The following is a 22,067-nucleotide window of genomic DNA, read 5'->3' as shown; positions in this document are numbered from 1 at the left end:
CGAGATCTCTACCATAACAATCATGAACCCGCAGAAAATTTAATTAAAAAAATAAAAATTCAAAATTATTTTCTTTTTATTTATAATAATAATAATGTACATTGAAAATAAAAGCACATTTCTTGGTCCATATAAAACCAGGCAAACCATTTGATGACCCACGTTACTGGGCGTGACAAGGTTTGAAATCTATCTTGGAGACAAGAAATAAAGCAAATGTACGCGTCATATTTATATTCGAATAAAAAGCAAACCATTCATATTAATGTTTTTTATAAAATAAAAATATATATATTAAGAAAATTAAAATTGACGTCATATTTTTGACTAAAATTTTATGTTTAATTAAGTATATTAATCATAATATATTATATTTTAATGAAAGTATAAGATAAAAAAAAAAAAAGTTAATTTTAAGGCAGACAATGGGCAAGTGGGTAACATATGGGCAAGGGATGGCATCCATCAACTCCTTCCTTATTCTAACATTTTATTTTATGAAGTTTATATCGTAATATTATAAGTAGGTAGTCTTACACTCTTTTTTTTCTAAAAAAATTCTAATATATCAATTTTAATTAATTATTATTATTATTATTATTGATGACCCGTGCAAAAAGTTTTCATGCTTACAATTGACTCTTTGACCCATCACCATAACGCTACAATGGGTAAAAATGATGGGATGAAAGAGATATATAGAGGTGTGTGTTTGTGTGGTTTTCTTTTAAAACAAATTAAACAATTAATCAATCTTAAAAAGAGATTAGAAATGCTAATTTAGTTCACTCTTGTTTTTTTCTTTTGTATAATTAAAATGATTCGATGTGTAGATGTGAAAAGAAAATTAAATTTAATTTGAAAATTAAATTAAGTGAAGTAAAAGTCACTTAACATGTTACTTAGGGGACTAACCATTTTATTTAATCTCATTTTTTTGGAATTAGATTGTTTTGACCCGGCGGCCGGCCCCTTTACTTAATGGAATTTGGATATTTACCCCAAAAATCATCTATTGCATTTTACTTTGTTCCTTTCTTGGCAAAAATCAAATCCAAAAAAAAAAAAAAAACGAAAAGAAAAAACAATAAAGCCCATGATTGGTCATGATTGATAGCAAACGATTAGGTTCAGGAATATAAATATAAATATATCTATATCAATATATATTTCTTCAACTAAAAAAAGTCTTGTTGGATAATTTTTAATTTTTAGATCCAAATTATCAATTTATATTTTTGTAGATTAGAAGAAATCAACAACAGTCCCTGATATGCGGCTGCGTTACGGAACCCCGATGCGTGCACTCTTCCTGCTTTTTCTTTCCAGCAGGCATTGCCCGTAAATGTGCCAATGCAATGCTCGAGGGAATACTGGGACCCACACTCTCTCATCTAGATTTTTATCTATATTAGGAATTTGGATTATTTAATTTACAGCTAGATAAATGTTTTTACTTTTTCCAATATTAAATTTTATTTGTAGATGAGATGAATGATTAAAATATTTATTTTTAATTATGATAAAAAAAAGTTTAAGAAAATTAACATAATGTTACTCTCTAAAATGATTATGAATGTCATTGTTAAAGATAATTCTAAATTCAATTCCGCCTCATTTAAATATTAAAGTTATAGTTCTTTCTTTTTTTTTTTATAATAAATTTATTTTTTGGTATATAACATAAAACAATTTTTCGTATGATACATGAAAAATATACAAAGAAATATGGGTATATAGTCTAAAATTCTAAAAATTTACGTATAATATCTGAAAATATTGTGTACTTGTGAAATCATATGATGAGTAAATTAAAATTAGAAAACTACTGCATAAGGAGTTCAAAACTAAAAAATCTATATAAAAAAGAAACTGTAAATTTTTTGAGTTTGAACTATCAAACTGAGAATTAGTAAGAAATGTTTAAATATATAGTTTTCGTGAAGAAATATATATATATATATATATTTGATTAAACTTTGAAAATGCGATGATCAAGACTATTTATGTTTATCCCGGAAATAAATTTTTCTACGGTAGGGTCACACCGGGCGATTAAAAGGGCTTCTGACAAGAGCCGGCAAAAGCCATTGATTCATTAAGGAGATGCAATGAAAAAGCTAAGCAAAATAAGTGCTTATATTTCCCTGCTTATTTACTCTCCGCAGCTTTTGGACTCTGCAGAAATTCCGTTTCTCATCTCCTTCAGCTTTCACTTCCTACATCGGACTGAACCACTCAATAAATGAGATTCCTATGGAATTTCAACTTTTTAAACATCAAAAACAATGTTGCAAAGAAAGTTTAGTCGAGAAATGAAAGAAAAATACTCCATAGATCATACTCGTGATCATTCTAGTCCTGTCATGAAAGAAAAAGATAAAAGAAACAGAGAATTTTGGAAGGGAGTAGAGAAGTAATTGATTTCAACGCCAAGCAAAAGCATATACGGATCCAGGAGTCGGCAGAGATTACACATTAGCAAAGGCATTCGGTTACATCGCGATGTACAGAGGAAACTCCTTAGCGATACAAAATTAAAGAGGGGAGAGGGGGAGGCAGACGTTACGTACACGTAGGTACGTCGTCGATGTATCAGACGGAAGAGAGGGCCAGGTTGGGGTCTTGAGAGGGAGAAACAGCCAAGAGGAGGAGAACGAGCATGATCAAAACCGGAACGATCAGGAGCAGCAAAGGAGGCGGCGGCAATGGCGGTAACAGGAGAGGTAGTAACAGCAGGGACAATCCCAGCACGACGAGAACCATGACAGATCTGCAACTAAAATACCTGATCATCAAACTCGAAGACGATCGCAGTGATGATGATGATGATGATGGGGTGGTGGAATAACAAACGATCGAGCTCACGAGTCATCCTCTTCGTCCATAGCCGTAGCATCGAAGAGCAGCTTGTAAAGGAACTCAGAACCTTGGAGCTTTATAAACAGCAAGCTTATACACAGATACATATACCTGTATATGCATGAGTATTATACATATATATATATATATGAGAAGAAGAATGAAAACAGAGAGATTTAGAATTTGAGAGACGCCTGAGGAGTGAAATGAACAAGAGAGGGACAAAAAGAGAAGAATGAAGGCGTTAGTATTACCGAGCCTAGTCGTTACCGGTCACTTTCAGTGGGCCCACTTCGTAAATGTCCCGATTCAACTAACCTCCCTCTGCTTACTACTAATGACTCCGGGACCTGTCCCAAGTCCAACTCAGCCTACGCTATATATATATATTTTTACTATAAATATATATCTTAAGAATTTTAAAATTTCATAAAAATTTATTTTCACTTTTTAATTCAAATAAATTAAAACATATAGAAATCTCAATTAATGAAATTCAACCTCCATATGAGTTGGGTTTTTCCCCTTCCCGAAAGTACTAGGTAATTAATTAAATTTAATTAAATAATTAATACGTAAGCTGTGGGAACAAAAATTTCATTGTTAATTACGCAATTAATAAATAAATTTTATATTCTTAACCCACAGATTTGATTAAAGAAGTATATTTACGAGGTATAATTGATGGATTAGAATTAATCACGGATCCTACCGCACATGATACTTTAAAAAAAAAAAAAAGCATATATAGCCCGTATATGTATATTATCTTGATAACAATTTTATATGTTGAATTTTATATATTCACTAATTTTTGTATTTAATTTTAAATTAATTTATTTTAGAACTCTATATATAATTAAAATTAAATGTAAATAATTAATTAAAATAAAAAACTACACAAGTTGCCATAAAATAAGTTTTTTAATAAAAAATCATACATTTCAACAATTATGTTGCATTTATATACTTATAATAATAGAATTAATAACAACAAAATCTAATATATGAAATTTTTATTATGATCATGGTAGAAAATTATATCCATATATGAATTAACCTAGATTGTTCATGCATGTGTGTGTACATGGCGTGCACCACCACCTATAGATACGTACACAGCCTCTTATTAAATCTTCACTTGTTAGCAGCTGGCAAATTTGAATTGAGTTGTTCACAAAAAGTGTAGCAAGTGGTACAAATGAGGATCCTGCAATTATACTGCCGATTTTGCATATAGATTAAATATAGTACAGAAAATGACATAAACCCAGTTTGGTTGAACACATACACACGCATATGTATGTAAACATTTATAATATATATATAGACACACAGATATATGCAGATCAAAGAGAAAGGATACATTGCATCTTCTGACTGAAAGAAAAATTCACAGCTAGCTCTGGTTCTAAACCAAATAAAGCAAAATGATTCTTTCACTTTTTCAGTCGACTCTCTGCGGTCAACTTCATTTTTCAGTATACATCTGTAAATGTGCTTAACCCATTCCCATTCCCATTCTTTAATCATTCTACACCATAGATAAAACCCATATTTATACTAATTTCTACATATATATTTTTTAAATTTTTTATTATATATATTATTTATATCTATATGAAATTAATATTAGAACTTAGAATTGACTCTAACAATATTATATTAGATTTTAATAAAAATATATTTTCATACTCACGTGTAACATGGGGTATGTAGAAAAAAAAATTAAAATATAAATTGTAAGTAAAAAGAATGAAATATTAATAGAAATATTTAATATTTTTATTTGTGATTGTTGTAAAAAAATTTCAAAAAATCTTCAAGAGTAAACATGAATACAAGTTTTAAATTTCAAAATATATGTATAAATTCATGACTTATAATTAAATTTAAAATATTAACTATCTAAACAAATTTAAAAAACATATATCTAAATTTAATATATGCACAATTTAATAAATTTTAAAATACGTATATTTAAATTTAATACACGATTCAAACAGAAAAAAAAATCAAAATATATATATTTATAACTTTTAACTTTTTTAAAAAAAATAAACAGTTACTTTAATTTATAAATTATTATTTTGAAGAAGATGAACATATATAAAATCATTATAAACCCTCATATTAAATTGGCTAGTAGATATATTAATTTAACCTTATGCAAAATACACATTTTGTGTCTTTATTCAAAATTCAGTGCACCGCTAGCTTTTTCACTTGGCTATAAAGGAATAGTTAAAGAGCCACCACCTCTATAACACATGTTGGCTAATTTGGTTCTGAAATATTGCCACCCCGGTTCACCCCAACTTGCTACTCCAAACCAATAATTTTAATCCACATTGAAATTTATAAATTATGTATGTATATATGTATGTATGTATATATAATACATATAGACATCTATAATTGTTGGGTATCAATAATATTTTCTTTTGTTTAATTTTTTGAATCATTTTTCAGTCAATGACTTTCCCCAAATTGCACTTTCATTTTTGGACCAGCAACAAATTAATCAATAAATTACAGAAAATATAATCAATTTCTAGGGAATCACCATGACTGATCTCTCTGAGAAGGACTCCGCCAGAACCCAGTACCATAAAACCGGTCCCACATCTCTTTATCCAAATCAACGGCCTCATTTGCACCATCACAGTCGCCGGCGTCGGCGTTTAAGTTCTCGGCCACCAGTTTCATCTCTGCTTCAACATCCAGTCCGGCCGGCCAATTACTTCCCTCTTGACATTTCCCGACGGACAAGTCTCCAGCGAGTAAACCCTTTCGCCGTTTTCTCCGCTGCCTCATCCTTTTCCTCCATGCCCTCCTGCAAAGTCCGGTGGGCACTCGGTAGACGGCCAAGATCAGCATGTCCATCAACGTGAACGGACAGCAGCAGCATACGGCCGTGAACTCCGCCGCAGCCCCACCCACCACCTCTCCCACCTTCTTCCCCTTTTTCTTCTCATTCGTCAATTTCGCCTGTCCCGGCGTCGTTTTAGGAGTCGAGTTCAATGTTTCAACATCCGACGGCGAACGAGTCACGGCCGCCGATGGTAGAATTGTCTTGGGAGTTATTTTCTTCACCTGCATGATGGGTTGACTTGGTGGTTTCCCCCCAGTCAACGAAACTTATAATAATAATAATAATAATAATAATAATATCTTATTCTTTTCCTTCTTGTTTGGGGTGCAGCGGAAAAACAAAAACAATGTTGAGGTCGATTTTACCAGGGATTTTCTCGAGAAAATAAAATAAAGAGAAAGTTTGAATCTGCTTCCCTTCGTTCATCTTATGGGTATGCAAAAAGAAACGCGGGTAATTAATTAATTTAAAATTCGAGGAATTTAATCACAAGACGACTTTTAATAATTAAGTAAACAATGATATTAATTAATCAAAAAAGGAGAATTTATATGGAATAATTAGGATTACCTGGGAAAGAGACGTGGGTTCGGAATTACGATACTCGACATGCATGCAGAGATTGCATGACAGGGAAAGAAGGTGGGAGGGACCGGTGGGGATCTGATAATTAGTGGAATTAGGGTATGAGAGTTATGATTAAAAATATGAATTGGATTTAGTTAACACAAGCTGGAAAATTTACCTCTTTTTAATCAACAGCTGGAAAAGCTGTTCGACAGATACGAAGGGAGGATGGGTAAAATTCAACTAACAATAATTGACTTAACGTTTGGGAAATTAATTATTAGTGATTCTAAATTTAAGCTATTGACTTTTCAAGAGAGTGAATTGGAATTTTTTTATTATTTTTTATTATAAAATATCTTTATGAAAATCATACAATTTCAATTATATCGGTTTATATGTATTATTTATTTTGCCATATAATATATATCCATTTATTTTTTCTGTATAGTTGGTAAATTTTATTTAATTATTTAAAAATAAATCTCTTCTAAAAGTAAAAAAATCATAGATAACTCTTGCAGTAACTAATCATCTCATTGGTAATTAAGTTAGTACATTAAGTACTATTAATACATGATTTATTTCAACATCAAAATAATATGTAAATATATATTGACTGACATGTTTATTATTTTCTGGCAAGTAAAATTAGTTAACACTTACAATTTTAATTTCCAGGTTAGCGATCTATTCTTGTCACTTATATTATTTTCGATATGATTTGATTTATTTTTGTTTAATTTTAAAAATGTAATTATATAATTTAATATGAATGAATGAATGCTAATGCTAATAATACTAATCCAATTTGATGACACTCTCCCAATTATGAAATGTGTAAATTAAAATTGAGATCTTGATTATTAATCATGTTTAAAATTATATTCAACAAGTAAATACCAAAAATTCATATGGCAAAAACCTAGTGGTGGTTTAGAACCGCCGGTAAAAGTCTAAGTTCTCCTGTAAAATAGAAAGAATATACGTTCGCAAGACACAATTTTTAGTGGCAGTCCTCTTTGTCAATTGTTCTTCCTTTGAGATACTTGATATCGCTAAAGCTTTTGAAAATGGCAGAGAAAATCTCCTTTTTATTTGTAGTCATATATATATATATATATATATATATATCTTTCTCTCTCAAAAGAAAAAAAAATTAGTGATTTGGGAAAAACCTGGACCATAATTTTCTAATAGTAAAAGATGTAAATGTTAAGATTTTATTATGAATTTAAGAATTATTACTTATGGATTAGTTGTTATTTAATTTAATAGTTATGAAATAGTAGAATAGTAGTGACTCAACTATGGAGTAATGGTCTCTTAATTTCAGGAAGTATAATTTATTGGGTTACTAGTTTTCTTAATGGGTTAGTAGTCATTTATCTTTTATGACGTTTGTTTATATTTTGTTCTATTTAAGTAGACTAATTTCATCAGTAAAAATTACTTAAATTCAATTCAATTATTCTATAACTCTATTTCTACATTTGGTATCAGAGCTAGAAAAAAAAATAATTTTTTGTTATGCAGCAGCACTAGACATCCATTGCATCAGAGAATAGTTACGTGCAACCTACAATGTAGCACCCGGAGAAAAGGGGCCGAAAAAAAAAAAAAAAGCCATGTCGTCAGCCACGTTAGCAGGCCCGGTCAGCAATCCCGGCCAACCGGGGCCTGCCACATGGCAAGACCACGTCACTCCGGAACGGGCCACGTTGACGATCCGCGTGGGCGCGATCGGACGGCCCAGATCAATCGCGCGATCGGACGGCCCAGATGCAATCGCACGGACGGCCCAGATTCAATCAAAAACGAACGGCCCAGATTAAAACAAAATGAACGGCTGAGATCAAAAGGCAAGGGGTTATAAATAGAACCCCCACACCAGACCACAAACCCTAGCCGCCTGCCGCTCGCCGGAGAAGACAAACCAGAACCCGGCCGCTGCGCCGGGGAAATTTCTGACCGCCGATCGAGGTAAATTTCATACCCCCGACTCGTTTTTCCACGCTGATTCCTCTTGTGGCCAAATCGGAGCCAAAATCCCGGCCAAACGGCCGAAATACGCGGCCGAAGACCAGCGGTGCCGCCGCGCCCCTTCTCGATTTTTGCCTTCGACGAGGCCCTTCCCGGCCTCCGTTTGATGCAATTTTTATATCACCGTGATCACCATTCTTTTCTCTACAGGTTGACCGAAGCCGAATCACTAAAACACGAACCTCGCCGGAGAGCCGCCGCACCCGAGAGCGCCACTGCCGGTAAGCTCTGTTTTTCCGTGATTTTTTGGCCCCCCGAGGGCCCTAGGGTTGTTTTCTCATAGGGACCGATGCGAGTGTGGCTGAATTCGGCCGGAAACGGCCGAAAACAGCCAACCCGAGGCGACTCGCCGCCGCCAGCGGCGGCGCCGTCGCCGGAGCACGGCGGAGCCGCCTTGCCGAAGTTGCGATTTGGGCCGAAAGGGGCCCTGGGCCTAATTTGGGATTTTTTTGGAACACGTGCAGGTACCAGTAGTGCGTTTTAGTTCCCCGAGAAAAATTCAGGAAAAATTAGGGACAGCCTGCAAGCGCACTGTGAAGCCGTGTTCGGACTCCGAAACGAGTAAGGACCCCTCACCCTATTTCCTATCACGGTATTAAAGTTCAAAATGATAAAACGGTATTTCTTGAATTAACGAATGTGTGAAATTGCTTAAGGTTGTTAATGGAGCCCGAGTCTAGTGTGATTGATGATTTACTGTTATTTGGCCTGTTTTACAGCTTTAAATGCAGTATGAGGTTTGATGTGTTTATTTTATAGTTTCGTGTGCATATATTACGTTTTTTATTGGTTATGGGTTGAATGACTGAAAAACTGATACCGTATGTTGTCTGTTTGGCATAAATTACGATTTGCTTGTTTAAAATGTGAATTGATAATGCTTACTGAGGAAGAGGAAAATGAAAGATTGTGTAGACTGATAATTGTATGATGGGGTCAGCCTGACTAGATATCCTAGGAGATGGTGGACAGACCGGGTCCGTAGGGAATCCTACCGGGATTGTGGTCTCACATGCCGGACGGGGTATGGGGACGGCCCGTTTCACCCTCATATCGGACGGGGTATTGAGGTTTATGGTTTTGGCGCCCATACCGGACGGGGTATGGGGACGGCCCGTTTCACCCTCATACCGGACGGGGTATTGAGGTTTATGGTTTTGGCGCCCATACTGGACGGGGTATGGGAACGGCCCTGGAAACTGATTATGAATGTTAAAGGTTAACGGGTAGCGGGACCCCTATGGACCCCCATGGATACTAGTAGGCTGGTAAATGAGAAAAGGATATGTTGCATAATGATTGAATTACAAAAGGCGTGATAAGTGCTATGTTTTATAGCTTATATTATTCCATGATTGTGATAATGTTATTGTTTTTCTTATATTGTTTCATGAATTCCACCGAGGTAAGTGGATGGTAAAGGTTTTATCATAAATAAAAGGATTTGTTGTAAATCATGCTCCATTGGTCTTTTGTGTTTTTCTACCCACCTTTACCTCCGTGACGGTGAGATATCGTGATGTTCTTACTGGGCTAGTGTAGCTCACTCCTTATTTAACCATTTTAGATCAGGAAGACATGGTTCCCGAGCCCGTTCCGCAGGAGGACGACGAAGGGGATGCCTAGAGACTCTGTAGTCATACTCATAGTTTTATTTTCGAGTTTCTCTTTTAGTTAGTTTAATCTTTTATATTTTAAGTACGTTTTTGGTTTTCGTGTAAGGGATGTTAACTGAAATTTTGATCTCGCTTCCGCATTTTATGTGTTTAAATACTCATTTCATTTTAACATTTCCAGGGCCGTTACATACAATCCATCATTTTGATGGTTATTATGATCATTGGAGCATGTTGATGGAGAATTTTCTCCGACCCAAAAAATACTAGAGTGTTGTGGAAACAAGAGTGCCTAAACTAGCTCTTGGAGTGATGTTGACGAAAGCTCAATAGAAAAGAATAGAAGAACAAAAATTGAAGGATCTCAAGGCAAAAAATTATCTGTTTCAAGCAATTGATCATGCCATTTTGGAGACGATTATCCAAAAAAATACTTGCAAACAGATTTGGTATTCTATGAAAAAAAAAATCAAGGCACAACAAGGGTCAAACGGCTACAGCTTCAAGCCTTTCGCAGAGAATTTAAAATTCTCCATATGAAGCTGGGAGAATCTGTTGATGAGTGTTTCTCAAGAAAACTAAGCATAATGAACAAGATACGTATTCACGACGAAAGGATCGAAGATGTTGCTGTGGTGGAGAAGATTCTTAGATCAATGGCTCCAAAATTTTCTTATGTTGTATATTTTATTAAGGAGTCGAAAGACCTTGATGAGTTTTCCATTGATGAATTACAAAGTTCGTTACTATTGCATGAGAAGAGAATGACAACAACTTCAACCGATGAGCAAATCCTGGAAATTTTAACTCACGGTGAAATTTTTACAGGGAGAGGATCACATGGCCATGGTCGAGGTCGTGGTCGTGGATGAATAAGAGGTAGAGGTTCTAACACATTAGAATATCGAAGAAGAAATAAAGGAAATGATAACTACAATCAAACAAAATTTAATAAGTCTAATATTGAATGTTATCATAGTCACAAGTTTGGTTATTACAAGTCTGAATGCACTGCAAATTTACATTCCAACAAAAGTGAGCAATCCAACTTTGTAGGAAAAGAAGAACAATAATACTCTTGATGGCGTTTCACATCAAGGAGGACAAACATGAACAAAAGATTTTGTATTTGGATACAGGATGCAGCAATCATATGTGTAGCAGTAAGTCATTTTTCTCTCACTCGAATGAAGATTTTCATAATAATGTGAGCCTTGGTGATCATTCTAAAGTTAGTGTTATGGGAAAGGGTGATGTTCAAATCAGGACTAAAGAAAATAATATTGCGACTATATCAAATATTTTTTATATTCTTGGCTTAAAAAACAATTTGCTAAGTATGGGACAGCTGCAAGAAAAAGTTTATGAGATTACAATAAAAGGAAGAGTGTGCGAAGTCTATGATCTTAAAAGATGTCTAATTGCTCATATCAAGATGACACCAAACAGATTGTTTCCGCAGCGAATCTAGACCATCTAGACATGCTTTGTGGTCAAGATGAACAATCCAACATGGCTATGGCATTTTCGTTTATGGCCACCTAAACTTCAATGGATTGAAGACCCTTTCTCAAAATAACATGCGAGTGTCTTAGCTCAGATTCTTCCTCCTTCCAAAATATGTGAAGAATATGTTGTTAGTAAACAACATCGAGATCAATTCCTAAAATGAAAGGCAATAAGAGCTAAAAAAAGATTGGAGCTGATTCACTCTGACATTTGCAATCCTATTAATCCTGTATCAAATAGAAAAAAAAATATTTTATTTCTTTTATTGATGACTATTGTCGAAAGACATGGTGTTGACAATTTAATTTAGTTATAATTACCTAGAGAATAAATTTATAAATTAAAAAATACTCAATGCTTTATTGATAGAAAAAACATAAGTTTTACAACACTCACAAGATAAAATTTCATACCCCAAACCCATTATGCATTAGCTTGTTGAAGCTAATAATTCTCACTTAATTTTTTTTACCTCATGTCCCAAATATTTTTCTTTTCCTCACACTTGTCTATATTTTCTATTTTCCTAAACTTATTTATATAAATAGAAAGGTTGTCGTTTTGCCTTCACATTCTTTATTATTTTTATTCATTTCTCCTCTTTATTATTGTCGCTTCACCTTCGCCTCTTTATTATAAATTAATTAAAATTTTAATTTCAAACATTAATTAAATCAAGTTTAATTATCCAACACGAGTATACTTTTTGCAGAAAAAATCTTAAACTTTAATGGTATTTAAAATTTTAAAGCTCAAGTGGAGAATGAAGCATGGACTACCATTAAAACACTACGCATTGATTGTGGTGGTGAATACATATCCTATGAATTCTCAAAATTTTGCAATGAGTAGGGAATTCAGAGGCAAATGACAGCAGGTTATACACCCTAACAAAATGGTGTAGCAAAGAGGAAAAATCAAACCATTCTAAACATGGTTAGAAGCATGGCGGCAAATGAAAGAGTTCTAAAATTATTTTGGCTAGAAGTAGTAAATTGGAATGTTCGTATTTTGAATAGGTTCCCCACACTTGCTGTTCAAAATATGATACTTGAAGAAGCTTGGAACGACATAAACCAATAGTTGATTATTTTTAAATTTTTGGGTGCATTGCATATGCATATATTCCAGATGAAAAGAGAAAGAAAAATGTACTTTTATTGGGATTAGTGAAAAGTCAAAAGCTTGCAAATTATTCAATCCTATTGCAGGTAAAATTATTATCAACCGAGATCTTATTTTTGATGAAGGAAGTATATGGAACTGGACTGAAAAAGATGCAAGTGAACAAAAAATACCTATGAATTTTGAAGAAAAAAAAAGAAGCAGAAATGTAAGGGCAAGCAACTCTCTCTGATGTTCACCAGCAGCAGCAACAGTAACTTGATAATATTAAGACCCAAACAATAGGTGAAAACTCACGAGCTTAATGAATAAGAAAAAGACAAACATGGATGGATGATTATGAGATTAGTGGTGTTCAATCTGATGATACTCTTGTTCATTTTTCTCTATTATCATATTGCAATCCAATAACATTCCAAGAAACTGTCAAAGATACAAGACGGTGAAAAGTAATGGATGAGAAGATCAAATTTATTGAGAAAAATGACACATGGGAACTTATAGAACTTTCGAAAGGGCAAAAATTCATTAGTGTTAAATGGATTTATAAAACTAAGCTGAACAAATATGACAAAGTTGAGAAGTATTAAGCTCAGCTCCTCGCAAAGGGATATAAACAGGAATATGGCATTGATTATAAGGAAGTTTTTACCCCAGTTGCTAGACATGATAAAATCCGAATGGTGATGGCTTTAGCAACATAAAATTCTTGGTCTATTTGGCAATTGGATGTGAAATTAGCCTTTCTATATGGTAATTTAAATGAGCAAGTTTTTATTGATCAACCATTTGGTTATGTGAAAAAAGGAAGTGAGAAGAAAGTGTACAGGTTGAATAAGGCTTTATACGGGTTGAAATAAGCACCCCAAGCTTGGTACAGTCATATAAATTCATATTTTGCTAATGCAAGATTTCAAAAATGCCCATATGAGCACACTTTCTTTATTAAACTTGGTGATGCAAAGAAAATTTTGATTGCTTGTTTATATGTAGATCACTTGATCTACACAGGAAATGATCCAACAATGTTTGAAGTTTTTAAAAAATCTATGATGGCAGAATATGAGATGACCGATATGGGAATGATGCACTATTTTTTTGGTATCAAAGTACTGTAGTCAACAGCTGGTATTTTCATCACCTAAAGGAAGTATGTTTTGGAGATTTTGGATAAGTTTCAAAATTTGGATTGCAACTCAGTTGGAACTCCAATTGAACTGAGTCTGAAGCTTACAAGGGACTCTAAAGAAAAGAAAATTAATAGTTTATTTTACGAGCAAATTGTTGGAAGCTTGATGTATTTAACAATAACAAGACCTTATATTATGTTTGTTGTAAGTCTTATTAGCAAATTTATGGAATGTGCAACTGATCTCCCTCTCCTTGCAGCAAAGAGAATTTTGCGCTACATAAAAGGTACACTTGATTTTGGTATTTTTTTTAATTAAAAAAGAAAAGGATAAGATCTTATTTGCTTCAGTGACAGTGATTATGCAGGAGACTTAGAAAGTAGAAAAAGTATCTCTGGTCATATATTTATGATGCGTTTAGGGGCAATATAATAGGCAACAAAGAAGCAACAAGTTGTCTCTCTGTCCATAACTGAATCTAAGTTTGTAGCAGTAGCTTCTTGTGCATGTCAAGTTATTTTGTTGAAAAAAATACTCAAGTTGTTGCAGTGTTTCAAGCAGGGGCCTATACAGATTTACTGTGACAATAACTCGACTATTAAACTCTCAAAGAATCCACTTTTACATGGTATAAGCAAATACATAAATGTGAGATATCATTTCCTCCGTGATCTCACAAATGAAGGAGTCATTGAATTGGTTTATTATCAAAGTGAAGATCATATTGCAAATATTTTAACCAAGCCTCTCAAGTTGGCTGCATTTGTGAAGCTGCATGCTCTGTTTGGTATTTGTTCGATTTCTAATTTAAAATGATTGTATAACATTCAGTTTAAAGGAGTGAATGTTAAGATTTTATTATGTATTTAAGAATTATTAGTAATGAATTAGTGGTTGTTTAATTTAACAGTTATAGAGTAGTAGAATAATGGTGACTTAACCATGGAGTAATGATATCATAATTTCAAGAAGTATAAATTAGTGGGTTAATAATTTTCTTAATGGGTTAATAGTTTTCTTAGTGAGTTAGTGATCATTTATCTTTTGTAATGTTTGCTTATTTTGTGTCCTATTTAAACAAATTAATTTCATCAGTAAAAATTACTTGAATTCAGTTCAATTATTCTATTAATCTATTTCTACAATAAATATACGACATATTTATAAGAGCTCTAATTCTATTATGCCCTCAGTTAAAGTTTATAAATTAATTCATATTTTTGCCTCATATTCTTCATAAACTTAAAGAGAACTTTTTATAAGGAGAGATGATTAATATTCTCTAAATTAAAGAAAAAAATTCTTACAAGATTATGGTACTTGCAAAAAAATATATGAACTTAAAAAATATAAATCACATATATAATATTATTATATTGATATAATGTAGTTAAATTTTTTGTAACTCGTTAATATTTTGTTTAATGTATTCACGTTTTATCTTTACAGTTGTAAACAATATTTTTATTTAAGTATAAATATGAGTTCACAAGAAATACAAATGTTAATATATAATATTATATTTTATATAAAATTGAATAAAATTTATATTATTTTATTGCATTTTGTTGTATCTTTTTGCAACAAATACAAACCGTCGCAGAATATATTAGAAGTTCGCCTGCAAACACTTTTACCGGCTGTACACTTCCAGTAAAATGTACATCTTTTGCAGCAAAATTAAAAGTATATAACTTACAAGGCAAAAATCAAACTAGCCGCAGGAAAAACTCGCCATGTCCAACTTTTCTCCACACCCTATTTCATATATATATATATATATATATTTTTACAATGTCAAAAAGTGCTGCTAATGGTCCAGTTTCTTGTGGTGTGCTGCATATCATTAGTACTTGATTCTGAGAATTATTTGATCATTCTCGTTGAAGATTCACTTATAACCTTGTCTGGGGAACTATATTGAAATAATTTGACAAATATATTTCTCCTTATAGAGAAACTTTTGATGAGATTTGTTTTATAAAAAATCACAATATACAATTCACTCATAAATCTTTTAAGAACTAATATTGATTTCATATAATTTTCTTCTACTGATAGCTATCTTGTATTAGCTAGCTATATATATATATATATATCTTTTATCTGTATATGTGTGTGTATAACAATTAAAAGATTCTTGTAAAGAAATTAATCAATATAAACACAATATGAAAACAAAGATTAAGTAACGAAGACATGGAGACATTTTAGATTACAGAAATTATATATTTATAAAGAAAAGATTCTAGGAGTTGATTAATCATAAAGACATTTACAAAGAAAAGATAGATAGATTTGGAAAATATATAACATATATATATATATATATATATATATATACAGACTATATGATCGAGTGGAGATGAGAAGGAGATAAAGCCATGAGAAAAAGAAAACAAAGGATGAAAAGAGGAACAAAGAAGATTACCAGAGGAGGTGGTGGCAAAGGTGGGAATACCAGCGGCAGCACCAGAATCAACACTGTCAACACAACCATTATCAATATCCTCCCTCTCATGTCAACACACAGACACACATATGTATATCTATATATGTATACACCATAATTAAGTCCTGCAACACATAGGCTAGGGTTTCATGCATCATGAATTACTGCATCTTGAAGAAGTTAAAACTTAGGCTCATGTTTGTCTATGTTTTTGTAGAGGAGATAATCTCATACGAATGAATTATTAAGTGGGTAAACTTGATTATCTGATTCTTAATTATCTATACAGAACCGATGGGGAAGGAGCTCTACTGGCCGTATGAGTTGTTAGCAGTCCCCATCATACCAAAATTTCCATTTTGTATGCTCTAATTAATCTTTGATTAATCTGATTTATTATAATTAATTAATCATGATCATATATAGGATTGCCCACTAGTGACTACCGTATATTATATATTTATACCATTAATTATATAATTAGAAATAACTAATAAAATTTTAATTAATTGAATAATTTGTAGGAGTTAAACCATTATTCTGTGAGTTTTTATCTGAAAATTATTTATCTTATACGACTTAATTAATTTATTAAAAAAATTAATTAATTAACTTTTGATAAGATAATTAAGTTATAAAATTTACACATATATGAGCTAATGTCCATGCATCAAGAAGTTTGATTACATACCTACACCATCATGTTATTACTTTCAGAAAGCACTATTTAGCTAGCTAATATATATTTAAGTTTGATGTGAATGTGGGTGTGTAGTATATGCGTGCGTGTGTATATATATATATATATATATACACATCTCAACAACAGATTTCTTTGTTGTAATTTGATATTTTAAGGGCAGACTACAATTAATTTACTTATGAACAAGGATAAGAAAGTATCAAAAACGATGCTTATTCAAAACTAATAATTTTGGACCAAGGAATATTTTTTTCTAATTGAATATTGAGTAACTTTATTTCTTCATATACAGTATTTTTTTTTTTTAATGTGTTCTTACTAAAAAATCATGTTGTGATTTACATATATATATATACATATATATATTATTTTTATTATAAAATATATAATCTTTTATTAAAATATAAAATAATCTTAAACTTAAGTAGTATTATAAAATAATTTTGAACTCATCCAATAACTTTAGATTGAGTTATTGGTAATAAATAATTTATTTATTTTTTTCATATGAGGCTGAAAAATTGTATGTAAATATATAATAATCCGCATATGTAGGTGCTGGTTGATATTAAATTTGATAAGGAAAAAGAATTAGACAACTTCTCGATTTGTGCCAATGTTATTTACTCTTAATCTGAGGCATACACTTGGTCATGCTAATCTTCAAATTTATAGTGATAGATATAATAACATGTATATAGCGTGTCATAATTAATTAAGCAGAATACTGACAGTATAATTAGAAATTCTAACAAGTTTAAATTGATAAAAAAAAAAAAGAATTAAACGAACAAATCAATTTTGTTATATGTATATATATTCCAGTTCCTACATGTACAGCCATAGAACTTTCTATTTAATGATGATTGTGAAGTTCTCTTATTCTTAGCATGAGACCATTTATATGGAACCAATTATTAATGGCCAGGGTATGCCAATGGCCTACTGCCTATTACATCAACCAAAAAAAATATCTATTCACTTACGTGCATATATATATATACACACACACACACACACACACAAAGCACTTGCCCCATGGGGAAGGCTATATATATATGTGTGCGTGTGTGTGTGTGTTTATATATAGAGTACTGGTGAAATGATTGGAAGAAAGCAAGTTGATAGATGACTTTTGTTTTGCATGATACATTGCATCTCTTCTTCGTCTATGTAAGTAGCATTTTTAAAACGTATAAACCAAAAATTAATTTTGTAAGTCAAGTCTTAAAAAGAAACTTTAAGAAAAAGGGAATGGTTCTACCCATAATATGTCATTTTCAGTCATATTTATTTATTAATTGGGATTTAATAACATATATTTTTTTAATTTATTATATTTTTACAATTTAAAAAAATGTCAATGAACCCTTTTTTTCAATCTTCTTTTTGTTGATTTGTGTGGATAAGAATGTTTTGAATTTTTCTTCTCTTTCCCTTTTTTTTTTTTTTTTTTTTTCTTTTTTTGGTCAGTGTTTTATTATGTCCTTTTGTTTCCTAAATTTAGTGCATAAAGAAATTAGTATTATTAATTATTCTCAAGATTAGTTTAATCCCACGCAGGTTTAACTAATACAGAGATAATTATCCGTCATGATGATCAGAGAAGACTATATTATATATATATATATACACATTAGTTGCTTAATTATTTGTCCCATATAATTACATGGATAGAAAAGAAAAATTGTTATAAACATGCCATTGAAATTAATGTTACAGTATTTTAAACTGATGTTTATCACTAGAAATGTCAACAAAACAAGTTTTACAAAACTCCAACTTCACTCATTTCTATGAAAATAAATCTAAACTCACCTAAACCTTGAGCTGAGTTTGAATTTTTTTTTTTTTTTAATTTTTTGAACTATGTCGGGTTTGTAGGTTATTTTTGGATCTGAATCGGAAATAATTATTTAATTATAATAATATAAATATAGGTATATTTATATTAAAAATTAAAAATATATTTATTGATGTATATTAATAAAAAATTATACATATATATATATATATATTAGCAATCAAATTGTCGAACTAATATAATAAACCATTTCCGTTTTATATATATATTTTTAAATATTTAACATCTATGTTACATAAAAATATATATGCATACAATTCCTTTACTTGAAAAAAAAAAAAAAAAGAAAAAGAATTCACGCTTAGCCCAAACTTGGAAATATACTCTTAAATCGGGCCTGGGCGGGTCAGGCCTGCAGCCCGGCCCACTACAATGTCCAGTACGAGCATTGTATTATATTTGTATAAAACAAGATGATAATCATCAGCACAGAGGGATTCGAAGGCTGCTGTGTGTGAAGTCAATTGACCAAAAAATATATATATATATATATATATTATGTATTAACTTTGGATGATGTCATGGGACCTGTACATGAATCAGTTAATCAAAAAGTGATAAAAAGCATATTATTCTTTTGCTTAATTTTTTCTCAAAAGAAAATCTTAATAATAATTAGAATGTTCTCATAATGTACTCAGCAAAAGACTGTTTCCTTTTTAACTTTCTCTTTTTACCGGCCCACCAACCTACATAATAATGCTGTAATGGTGCATGAAGTTTGAAAAGAATAAAATACGACAAGAGAGAAAGCATTTGATATGATAGAATGGAATTACGTAAGACAAATTATGGAAATTTCAACTCAAGAATAATCAATTTAATCGATCAATGTATTTATACAATTTCAATTCAATCCATCATTAAAGAAGTTCCCTACAAAGATAAAAACTCTTAAAGAAATTTAAAGACCAAGTAATCATTTGTCTCTTTTTCTATTCACTCCATGTAAACAAACTCTTTTTTAACAATCAAACGTTGCGAAAAATAAGGATAAGTTCAATGGGATAAAGAGTAACAAAAAATGTACCTTCTTTTTAATCTCTTATTACATATTACTAGGCTTGGGACTTTTAACTTCATCTAGAACTCATTCACTTAAACTTGGTTATCTAAGTTCTAAATTATCAATATTCATTCACCTACCACTAGAGACTCAGCACGTATTTCTCATCGAAAGTCATCTTGATGTGCGTCGAGATAGCGAAAGCAAATGAGTTTAAAAGGAGTTGCAGTTCAACAAAACTCAACCGGTTATAAATGTTGGATTTTAAATTTACTATGTTAGTTTTATATATATAAATTACTGTGCACAAAAAAATTATCAAGTTAATTAAATCCGGTTAAAAAAATGAGTTAATAAAATTAAAGATATATTGATATTTAATGCATCAAATTAAAATGTGACCTTTATTTTTCATATGTGGAGACTAAATTTATAATTTTTAATTTTGTGATGGATCGAATTATGAATATATTAAATTTACAGACAGATTTGCCTATAAATAGACAGTTATGATCCTCAAATTACACATAAAGTTTTTCTATTCTTATATCTCATAATAAAAAATAAAGAGAGTGTGAGAACTCAGAATGTTACATGCTAATTTAGAATATTTTCCGCGGAATGTACAAATTTCTTTTATTATAAATTCAAGTATGCTTCCGTTATAGATTTAATATCTTTAATTTGATATGAGTATAGTTATTTAGATTTCAGATGTAGTTTTGAAATCCTTGGAATAAAAATATTTTACTCAGTAGCAAGAATCCTAGACATGAGAATTGAAAGAATTACAGAAATGTTTAAAATCTTAAGAGAGCATTTTGAAATATGTTGTATAAGATGGATACTTGAATTCCCAAGACCATTCTGTTGCTAAATGCGCAGCCCAGACTCTTATTATTATTATTATTATTATTAGTATTACAATTTCATTGCTCCCACCATGTTAAGAGTGCAAGGAAAATATTATAGTTTTTAAAATTACAACATTAGTTCTGCAAAAGCACTAACATTATGATAAGATATTATTTGGTAAAAAATAATCTGATTTAATATATTTAAGGTGGATTTGACTCAAATCTCAACTATGACCAAAATATAATATAAATATTAGAGAAATTTGAATAAAATAACATTATAATTCTAAATCAACTTCATATCTAATTTAAATTTATTTTTTAATATGTAGAAATACAATTTATTTTGTAAAATTGAAAATATAAAGATATTTAGCTTAATTATGAATTAAATATCTTAAACATTTTACATAATTAACATCTAAGAATTGAATGAGAATTTAATTATATTATAAAAAAGATGAAAATTTGTGTCTTGTTTTAAATATATATATATATATATATATTACAATATATATTTGATATTGTTTTGTTTTAAATAAAAGATTAAAATTAGATTTATATCTTAAATTATAATTAAGATAATCTGTAACGGTCCCGGAAATTAAAAGGAAATGTATAAATTTATTCTAAGTGCGGAAGCGAAATAAAATAAATTATGATTAACATCTCTTACACAATAATCAAAACGAATTAAACATATGAAAGAATAAACTAACTAAAAGAAATACTATGAATGAATACTATAAGGAAAACTAATAAATTCTTAGGCTTCTACTCGCCGTCTTCCTGCAGAACGGGCTTGGGAATCAAGTCCTCATGATCTGAAATGGTTAAGTAAGGAATGAGCTATACTACCCCAGTAAAAACATCACACTATCTCACTGTCACAGAAGTAAAAGTTGGTAGAAAACAAAAACGACCAATTAAGCATAATTTATAACAAACTCATTTATCAATAATAAAATTTTTTACTGTGCACTTATCTCGGTGAGATTTATGAAAACAACTTATGAGAAATAATAACATCATAAACATCATAAGATCATGCACACTCTGTAACATAACACATATCATACTTTTGTATTTCAATCATCAGGCAACAAATTTTCTCTTTTATCAGCCTATTAGTATCCATGAGGATCTATAGGGGGTCCCTGCTACACGTGAACCATTCAGATTAATAACTTAATTTCAGGGCCGTCCCCATACCCCGTCCGGTATGGGCGCCAAAACACATAAAGTCTCCATATCCCGTCCGATATGAGAGACCACGTTCCTGGTAGGGTTCCTTATGGACCCGGTCCGTCCACCATCTCCCAGGATATCTAGTCAGGCTGTCAACATTATCCATTTATCAATTCACATACCTTTTTCTATTTTTTTCTTAATCTCAATTATCCAATCAAATATAAAGACGTAAACTAGTAATGGACACCAAACAAGGCAACACAACAT

General features: G+C 31.2%; 1 protein-coding gene and 1 long non-coding RNA gene across 2 annotated transcripts; both read right to left on the bottom strand.

Moving 5' to 3' along the window:
• Positions 1-5,148: 5,148 nt before the first annotated feature.
• LOC110822692 (uncharacterized) lies at positions 5,149-5,826 on the bottom strand (the record flags this gene model as incomplete). The annotated part of the gene is made up of 1 exon (XM_022052866.2): positions 5,149-5,826. A coding segment is annotated over one exon (402 nt), but the record flags the coding sequence as incomplete, so codon positions are not given.
• Positions 5,827-5,831: 5 nt separating this feature from the next.
• Positions 5,832-6,558, bottom strand: LOC148252799 (uncharacterized). Its single transcript, XR_015813945.1, has 3 exons — positions 6,483-6,558; positions 6,308-6,400; positions 5,832-6,163 (listed from the first exon to the last, which is right to left on the bottom strand). It is a non-coding gene; the product is annotated as an uncharacterized LOC148252799 (long non-coding RNA).
• Positions 6,559-22,067: the final 15,509 nt, after the last annotated feature.

Source organism: Carica papaya, chromosome 8, assembly GCF_054855325.1.
Source record: "Carica papaya isolate Zhongbai chromosome 8, ASM5485532v1, whole genome shotgun sequence".
Taxonomy (NCBI): domain Eukaryota; kingdom Viridiplantae; phylum Streptophyta; class Magnoliopsida; order Brassicales; family Caricaceae; genus Carica; species Carica papaya.
This window is presented reverse-complemented; position numbering and strand designations above follow the sequence as displayed.